This window comes from Alosa alosa, chromosome 18 (genome assembly GCF_017589495.1).
Source record: "Alosa alosa isolate M-15738 ecotype Scorff River chromosome 18, AALO_Geno_1.1, whole genome shotgun sequence".
NCBI classification, from domain to species: Eukaryota; Metazoa; Chordata; class Actinopteri; order Clupeiformes; family Clupeidae; genus Alosa; species Alosa alosa.
In genome coordinates this window covers 5,894,480-5,904,479 of record NC_063206.1, presented here as the reverse complement: position 1 = coordinate 5,904,479, position 10,000 = coordinate 5,894,480, and the positions used below count along the sequence as shown (strand labels likewise).

General features: G+C 43.1%; 1 protein-coding gene across 1 annotated transcript in view; it reads right to left on the bottom strand.

Moving 5' to 3' along the window:
* The window catches only part of srbd1 (S1 RNA binding domain 1), a 109,330-nt gene that overhangs the window by 89,835 nt on the left and 9,495 nt on the right, over positions 1–10,000 (bottom strand). Inside the window, 3 exon segments of the mRNA XM_048268941.1 lie at positions 1–119; positions 772–879; positions 3,385–3,488. The exon segment at positions 1–119 is cut by the window's left edge and continues 39 nt beyond it. Coding sequence (XP_048124898.1) covers positions 1–119; positions 772–879; positions 3,385–3,488 — 331 coding nt within the window.

Sequence of the window (10,000 nt, the reverse complement as noted above, 5' to 3'; positions counted from 1 at the left end):
AGCCGGGGTCAACACCCATGATGGCTCGCCCACGCACCGGACACACGAGCAGTCGCTGGCGCAGGTTCCGCACAAACATGGCCACTGACTCCTTCTCTGCTGCCGCTGTCAACTTGGTCCTGCCAGAGACAGAAAGAGTGCTATGGCTATGGCTAGATTGCTATAGCTACCACAACAGCTTTTCTTACAAAAACAGCTCGCTGTTGTTTTTTTTTTGTTTTTTTTAAACTTGTCAAGACAGACAGCCAAGACAGACAACCAAAGTGAAATATGTTTGGTTAGACAAACCACTTGAGTGTCTTGAGCATCAGTCTCCCTATTCATTTAGCAGTGTGTCAAAATCTATGACACTGTGGAGCGCTGACTGCACACAAGAGTGTGTCTGTGAGTGTGTGTGTGTGTGTGTGTGTGTGAGTGTGTGTGTGAGTGTGTGTGTCTGACTGCACTCCACATCTGCCAAAACCAGGAGCCTCTACGACTCGGCTAACACATTCCAGAGAGGAAACTATTCAGGCTCTTCATTCAAGCCCTCAGCTCAATAAAAACATATATCCAAATGGAGGAGCTCATCATGTTCTAGTGATGCTTTAGTGTTTTTCTACATTCTAAATCCAGCATGAGAATTTGAAATAGAAATTGAAGCCCATAATACAAATGAGAGAAACATGTCAAGTGACTAGACACAGACAAAAGAAGCTCTCACACAGAAAACTGACTCTATTATGCATGTCAACTTCATGCACACGCACACGCGCACGCACACACACACACCTGTATCCTCTGCATAGTAAGGGCAGTATGAGTCTCTTGTAGGAGTCCTCTACGGCATCATGCAAAATCTTCATCTGTTCCGGCCGGGCAAAGCCTTTAGGTCTCCACCTAAACACAAGCACACACACACACAGACACACAGACACAGACACAGACACACTAATTACACACTTATAATACACACAACTGCTTACTAATACATGCATGCATCCCTTTCATAATTACATTTATTTAATTTAAATCAGTTATTGACAGATTGAAAACGTACCCTTGATACGTTGAAACATTTAGTTCCATTTTCAAATTACATAAAAGCAACTCTCACATTATACCTCTCGGACTGCATAATTCACTGTGGCACTGCAAGTGTCACTGCAAGTCTAATGCAAGTCAATTTAAGCATATCAGAAAAGACCCAAGTAGATTTTTTACATCAAAATCCATAATGGACAGTAAGCAAAAAATGTATATCAGACAGACACAACTGTGTCAGTTTTACTGTTCGTTTTAGCATATATCCCTTGTCTCACGTTTACAACAAAATACAGGAACATGGTCAAAGATGAAAAATGCAAATAAATAAATAAACAAACAAATAAATAAATAAAAATAAAATAATAAACAGAAACTGCTAATGGAAAAATAAAAGGATATTTGAGTGGGTAGAATAATGACAAGGACAGATGGGTAATAAAGAAAACAGAAAGACAAAAGCCCAATAGTACCGAGTGACTGGCAGACACACGCAGACACACACACACACACACACACACACACACACACACACACACACACACACACACACACACACACACACACTTGGTGACTGACAGACACACAGAGTACTTGAGGAAGTTTCCGACCCGAGAACAGGAGAAGGCAGCCACGTCTCGTTTCTAGCGTGCCAATCAGACAGGCTTTTCGACAGGCTCTTTTGTTTCAGGATGGCTGCACTTCAAAACATCAACACGTAAAATACGCTTCCTATCTTAATGGCTTGTTAATAAATATTCATTCTCTTATTCAATAGGTAAATTAATCAATGAGTGTGGTTTAATTAGCTCTTTTAGATTAATTCTCAAATTACACATTGAAACTGTAAATTAATCCTCATAACAGCTATATTTACAGCAAGATTAATTACAAAACTGAACTCCAAAATATTGTGAGCTAATAATAATTAGATACATTTTAGATCAATTTGATGAATGTATCCTAATGCAATGTTCTAGTAAGATGCATATTAAAAGTTTGGTTCCAAAACGCTATATTCTCCATTTAAATGAATTTGCATATTATTGCAATTAAATAATATAACTTATTAATGTTTTTAAAAATGGAGATATAGCATTTTGTAACCAAACTCTTTTTTCCCCCCAAACATTACTGTATGTAAACGACTGCAGATGGCACTTTTGATTTCATAGGAACGACAGGACACTCACTCCTCAAATAAAATGCTTTCACGCCAGGTTTTCATAATCATTATCAGTCAATATCTATCACTAGCCATTCTGTGACGTTAACCACCTTAAGAGTTTCATCTTCAGTGTTTTAAGTGATGAATTATATTACCAATTTTACTGCACAAATGAAACACCTGATAATAACACCTCAATATGTAACAGTCTCAATTTTCACAAATCCTAAAATCACAAGTCACGATCAATCATTTTGTAACATCACTTCAATATGTAAATGTCTCTCAAAAAAATGAGAAAAATGTAACTACTGATTTATTTACAAATAATACATTTATAATAAACCATGTTACATATTTACACAGCAACCACTACTGCCAAAAAATATTCACAACCAAAAAATAAAATGTGTTTTTATTGGAGTATTTGTCAGTTATTTTTGCATTATTAAAAACCCTAAAATAAATGACACAGAAATTACTAATGACATAGAAATGTCACTTTCTTTCAAAAGAAAATCTATTTGGTTCAAAAAAACAATCTAACGATATACTGTATCATAAGATTATGTGGTTACACCACTATGAAGATCATATTATAGAATTATATGGAAATCAAGTTAATTTATAACGGGGTGAATAGTGCTTCCCCGCGGGTAATATACTATTCTCACACACAAATAAAGCATTAGCTTTATTTACAGATTATGATGCAGCTGCCCCTCTTGTCCGATGACTGGACATGACTCGTGGATGCGATCGAATGTTCTAATTTAGAATGCGGATGCAAGCCACCAGGAAAGGAGTCAAACATCGTCAGATTGGGACTTGACAGTAGCAGGGTGCACACACAGAGTTTAAACGTAATGTCTAATGACAGGTATGATTAATATTTCATTTGTGGTGTGTGTGTGTGTGTGTGTGTGTGTGTGTTGTGTGGTGCGGAGTTGGAAGGGACTTAAGGCAAATACATTTGGAACAAGAACACACTAGAACACAAAGAAAGAGTGTCAGCCCAAAATAAACCTTACCGTACCTTACCAACTTTCTTTCTCTCAAAGGAGCAGTGGAGTCACAAACAACAACAACAGAGTAAGTGAAGGGGACATGGAGAAAAGAGAACAGGAAAGAGAGGAGTGTGTGTGTGTGTGTGTGTGTGTGTGTGTGTGTGTGTGTGTGTGTGTGGCACTAACCTGACGTTGACACACCACCTAGAGAAGTCGTTCTTGACGCGGTCTGGTACGTTGACCTTCACTGTCAGAATCTTCAGATTCTCCCCACGGTTAATGGCCAGGGTCTACAAAGACAGAGCACAGAGAGGTAACCTGCAGAGACAGCTAACACACGGCACCGCACACACACACACACACACACACGCACACACACACGCACACACACGCGCACACAAACACACACGCACACACACACACACATGCACACACACACACACACACACACACGCACACACACACACGCACACACACACAGCATCTTTGTGACATACACACTCACCTATTCCTCCATTACACAAACACAAGACACATCCACAAAGTCTGCTTCATGTGCCTGACACACATACATACACACACACACACACACTCTTATTTCTTACACACAAATAGAGTCACATCCATGCCATTCGCATATCATGCTGCCGTGACTCCATCCTCATCCTCACACACACTCACACACACACACACACACACACACACACACACACACACACACACACACACACACACACACACACACACTGCATCTCCCTGTGCTCTGTGCAGGCTGCAGGAGTGGAGCCTTTAAGGGCAACTGACATGCTGTTGAGCAAATAGTTGTAAGTGTCTGACCTTTTTCTGGGCACAGGCTTTGGAGAGGAGGGAGAGAGGAGCGCTGCCACCTGTCAATCTGGAGTCGAGGCGGAAGAGAGGATCTGACAAATGCCACCATGGCCGCCACACACACACACACACACACACAACACACACACAAACACAGCCCCCCCCCCACCTTCTGAGACACACACACACACATAAACACATACAGAGGCCGGGCTAATGGGCTTATCGGGATTCTGAATTAATGCAGCAGGAAATATGATGAAAATTATATTTCTTTATTTTGTCATTTCCTCGCCTGAAGGAGTCTGTTTACGTGCGCTCTCTCTCCTCCCCCCGCCTCAGCAACACAATGTGCATCCTATCGGAAGTGCCCCGCATCAGATCAAAGGGGGGAGAAATGCCAAACAAGCATCAAAGTAACTTTGCCCTGACTCTGCCTCGCCACCATGACAAGAGTTGGAGGAGGGAGCCAAGTGGGACTCTGGGAGCAGGATCTACGGACGAGATGGGGAGAGATCTGTGTCCTCATAGAGGAGGAGGAGAGGGAAGGAGAGAGGGGGAGACATAGGGAGAGAGAAGGAGAGAGAAAGAGAGAGCGAGAGAGAGAGAGAGAGAAGGAGAGGACAGAGAGAGAGAGAGAGAAGGAGAGGACAGAGAGAGAGAGAGAGTGAAAGAGAGAGAGAGAGAGGGAGAGAAGGAGAGGACAGAGAGAGAGAGTGAAAGAGAGAGAGAGAGAGGGAGAGAAGGAGAGAAAAGGACAGCGAGAGGACATGCTCTGCCATGTTGGGATGCCTCAATTTTATAGTGCGAGTTACCTGATGAAGAAAGAGAAAATGTGTGTATGTGTGTGTGTCTAAGAGTGAGAGAGAATGACAAAGAGGATAAAGTGTGAAGAGACAGATAGAGAGTAAGAAACAGAGACGCGGAGACAGCATTAAAGCATGAAACATGACAGCTACCTGACCACATGCCAAGAAGAAGCCTCTCTCTGTGACCCCTCCCTCTCCCTACACACACACTAAGTAGGGTACAGTATATCATCAATGCTCAAGCAGCATCCAGTGCCATCAGTTATAAATACACAACTGGGTGGACATAAGATGCTGTGCATCTGTGTGTGTGTGTTTGTTTTAAATCAACCCACACGTTTGGCCTAATGCACAAACATCTTCAATATGAACTCAGCGTTTAGCCTTATAGCTGGGATTCTGCGCCAGCCAGCATAGACCACCATAGACACACAGACATGCACACACGCAGGAAAGAAAGCTCCATCTTAAATGAAGCTCATTTCCGTCGATGACTGAAAGTAAGGAGGTAAAAGAGGGCTGTAGTGGCTCCTGACCAGGATGTACCAGTCCGTCTGGACTGATGCAACTTCTCAACAGCCAGCCAGCCAGCCAGCCACTCACTCACTCACTCACTCACTCACTCACTCACTCACTCACTCACTCACTCACTCACTCACTCACTCACTCACTCACTCACTCACTCACTCACTCACTCACTCACTCACTCACTCACTCACTCACTCACTCACTCACTCACTCACTCACACACCGAACACACAATCTCAGCAGCCACAGCAGGTCCTGGCAGTACACACTCAGTGTGTGACCATACGCTCACAGGAGAGAGAGAGAGAGAGAGGTAGAGAGAGAGAGATGTAGAGAGGTGGAGCGAGAGAGATGAAGAGAGGTAGAGAGAGAGAGAGAGTGATGTAGAGAGAGAGTGATGTAGAGAGAGAAAGTGATGTAGAGAGAGAGAGTGATGTAGAGAGAGAATGGCAATTGTGAGAAAGGGAGTGAGGAAGGATGAAATATTCAACATATCAAATTCTTCAAAAACAATGAAATCATAATTGGAAAAATATGAGGAATGTAAGCTACATTAATGAATATTATTCTTCGGGCCGGCCGATTCGGAGAGTATTTACTCTCCAAATATTCGGAGGGGAGCGCTGTGTGGTAGAGCTGATCGGGAGGGGGGGCCGAAGGGACATGCACGGGCTGAGGGCCCCCCAACTAAAACACTGGGCCCGTGACCTCTGACCCCCCCTTATCTCTTCAGATGCACAAAAACAAACGTGCGCAGCGTGTGACGGCCGGTCGGCCGCAGGAGTGGGGCTGTCTGCCCCGGAACGTTCCGCCACGTCTTCAGGGGGCCCTCAATGCACTGCTTTGTGCTTCAGTCCATCGCCTGATTGCTCACATCACTCGCTCAGATGGACGGACGGGTGGCTTTTAAGAAAAATAATCGGCAGCGTTTTAGGAGGCCCGGAGAAATTAGCTCGCTACAATGTTGAGGAATGTGTTAGAAAACACGGCGGAGGAGAACCAGGAGAGAGCGGGAGGGAAATGGAACTGAGATTGGACATGACGGATTTGATCAAGAGAATAAAGAAACAATTACCCCCTTTCATTTGCCATAAAACTGAAAGGGACAGAGAGAGAGAGAGAGAGGGAGAGAGAGAGAGAGAGGGAGAGAGGGAGAAAGAAAGAGAGAGGAAGAGAGAGAGAGAGAGAGGGAGAGGGAGAGGGAGAAAGAGAAAAAGAGGGAGAGGGAGAGAAAGAGAGGGAGAGGGAGAGGGAGAGGGAGAGAGGGAGAAAGAGAAAAAGAGGGAGAGGGAGAGAAAGAGAGAGGAAGAGAGAGAGAGAGAGAGAAGGAGAGGGAGAGAAAGAGAGGGAGAGAGAGACAGAGGGAGAGAGAGAGAGAAAGAGAGAGAGGGAGAAAGTAACTCAAAGGAAAGGGGGAGTTTTGCTTTGAAATGGGTCCTGACACTGCATCAGATTTGGTCTTGAGGTCCATTTCCTAGACTGCATCAGATTTGGTCTTGAGGTCCATTTCCTACATTTCCTGAGGAAGTGCAGTATTTGCAAAATGCCAAATAAAATAAAGAGCTCAGCACTGCTCGTCTCTGTTAAGGCGCGAGCCACTTCACCTAGCTGACACCAACGCTGGCAGGCTCAGCGTCCACTCCACCACACTATACTTTACTGTCTATATATTTATCTCCTCACACACTCTAAGGCTGTCAGACACCTAACTCTAACAAACACACACACACACCCTAACACACACACCCACAAACTCTAACACATCATGCATACATCCCTCTTTTTAGTATCACCGTTGCATCATCATCATCATCATCATCATCATCGTAAATTCCCATCTTTTAACCGAGGTTTATACATTGACTTTGCTAAATGCCCTCAGCTATGAGCTGAATACTCAGGGGGGTATAGAGCCCTGGGGTAAGGGGGTATAGAGCCCTGGGGTAAGGGGGGTAAGGGGGGTATAGAGCCCTGGGGTAAGGGGTATAGAGGGGTATAGAGCCCTGGGGTAAGGGGGGGTATAGAGCCCTGGGGTAAGGGGGGGGGTAAGGGGGTATAGAGCCCTGGGGTAAGGGGGGGAAAGGGGGTATAGAGCCCTGGGGTAAGGGGGGTATAGAGCCCTGGGGTAAGGGGGGTAAGGGGGGTATAGAGCCCTGGGGTAAGGGGGGTATAGAGCCCTGGGGTAAGGGGGGTAAGGGGGGTATGGAGTTTAGGGGGGGGGGGGGAGCCCCTTTGTGGGTATGTGTTCTATTTTCAAAAATGTCATAAAATAAAAATGATCAAAAACATTTCCAGGTTCTTTATCTCCTTTGGACTGACAAATATAAAAATCTCAATATTACCTAAAAACAGACGTGCAAGCTAATCCAAATATTTAGCCTAATATTTTACTTAGACATGATTTGTTCTTATAAACAGGCTTAAAAGTTGTTCATGTCATACCCTGACAGTTTCGACTGCTGACTCTGCAGTCTCCTGGTCATGTGACTTCTGAGGATGAAATTGTCAAGGTATGACATGAAAAACATTTAAGCCTGTTTATAAGAACAAATCACATCTAAATGTGCAACTTGATGTTATAATGGTGCACACTGAAGATTCCTTCAAATGAGCAAGACACATATTGTCCATTTAGTTTGCCTGCTTCAATGATGCAGTTTTTTTTTTTTTTTTTGGGCATTTCTTCAAGTCTGCAAAATACTAGTAAGTGAACATGAAAATCAGTTAGTTTAGCACATGCACTGCTTTCTACCAAGTCTTAAAGGAATTTCAGGAGATTGGGATTGTATCTAAATTCAAAATGTTTAAGCAACTAATAACAAGGTTTTTTTTTTTTAATATGGTTTGGGGTTAATATGGTATGAATTTATATAATTCTCATTCACTAACCTTCATAAAAAAAACAACAACAAAAAAACACCTCGATCAAACACTTATTCATTTCTGCATATTAGCTAAAAAACTAACATTCACAGCATTCAGTTCCCTTCTGCAGCTTACCATCTGGCCTGTCTGAGTCTTCCACGAACACTTCCAATTTCATCAGGCACATATGATTTCCTGCTTACAGTCAGCCTACTATTCATTCCAGACCATGACAGTGCAATAAAACTCACAAAATCCTCATTTAAATACTGTGGCCACTGTTGTGGTTGCACTCATTGTCATTCATGTAAAACATTCACCAACTATATAGTACTCTTTTGATCCTGTGAGGGAAATTTGGTCTCTGCATTTATCCCAACCCGTGAATTAGTGAAACACACACAGCACACAGTGTACACACAGTGAGGTGATGCACACACTAACTAAACATGCAAAGTGTCAGCAATTATTTGGGATCTTAGTATATCAGGCCCTTACTCTATACTTCAAGCAATTCCAACACAAATGTGTCAGCAACATGCTCACAAAGGCTGCTCTGCTGGTGATGGGCTTTTTTCTCTCTCCAAAGTTGCTTTGTTGGAAATGTTGTTTTTGATGTTACTGGTAAATAGGCGCGGTTGTTAAATTGGCTGCTGTGTGGAAATCCCCTACCTATAGCACAAGGAAATGAAAACCCGTCCCGTGAGGTATATCGGAAAGGAAAGAACATCAAGAGGACTGAATGAATGTAGTATGGTGTACTGCTTTTGACACCAAAACCAAAGGAGATAAAGAACCTGGACATGTTTTTGATCATTTTTATTTTATGCTAAGGGTACTGCATTGTATTTTTATTTTATCCTAAGGGTACTGCATTGTATTTTGTTTTATAACAATGTGTGCATTTTTTAACATTGTAATCTTTGACTGTGGATAACCATGCTGACATTGTAGCTTGAATAATAATATCCTGATTGCCATCAGGATTTATTTTTGCTACAAATTAAGCAATTCCAACTAGTTTTAATTTGGTTTGACATGTCAAAAGTAATCAATTGAACGGTTGAAACATGGAATGGAATTAAGTACAATTAGGCCCCTCTGTACCGCACACACACAGACAGACACAAACACACACACACAGCGAGCACTGTGTACAATCAAGAGTGTGTGCAGATAGTGTGTGTGACTTGAGCCTGACCCTTGGTGTAGAGGAAGAGAACTCTAAACAACCAATCATAGAGAGAGGACACCTGACACCGGCCTGTCACAACGCATCCATCACCAACCGGAACAGATCTCAGATCTCCAGGATGACCAACCGCGCTTGGCCGCACGGCGCACACGCTTACACGCTCACATGTAACTGAACACACCCATCCCAAGGTTCACACTGTGAACTCTCTCACACACACACATACACACATGGATAAGTACGCACATAAACATACACACAGACACAAACACACACACACACACCAATAAGTACGCACATACACAAACAAACACACACACATATATGTGCGCAATCCCACATACTGCTACATACACATTCACTGGCTATTAGTAGTTGTAATAGTAGGAGTGAGAGTCCCCTTCACTGTAAAGCGCTGTGGGTGATGGGTGTGGGTGAAGGGCTATATAAAATACAAAATGCTCTTGTATGTTGTAGTATACCGTATGCTGTAGTTACCGGATGCTGTAGTTACCGTATGCTGTAGTATACTGTATGTTGTAGTTACCGTATGTTGTAGTTACCGTGTGTTGTAGTT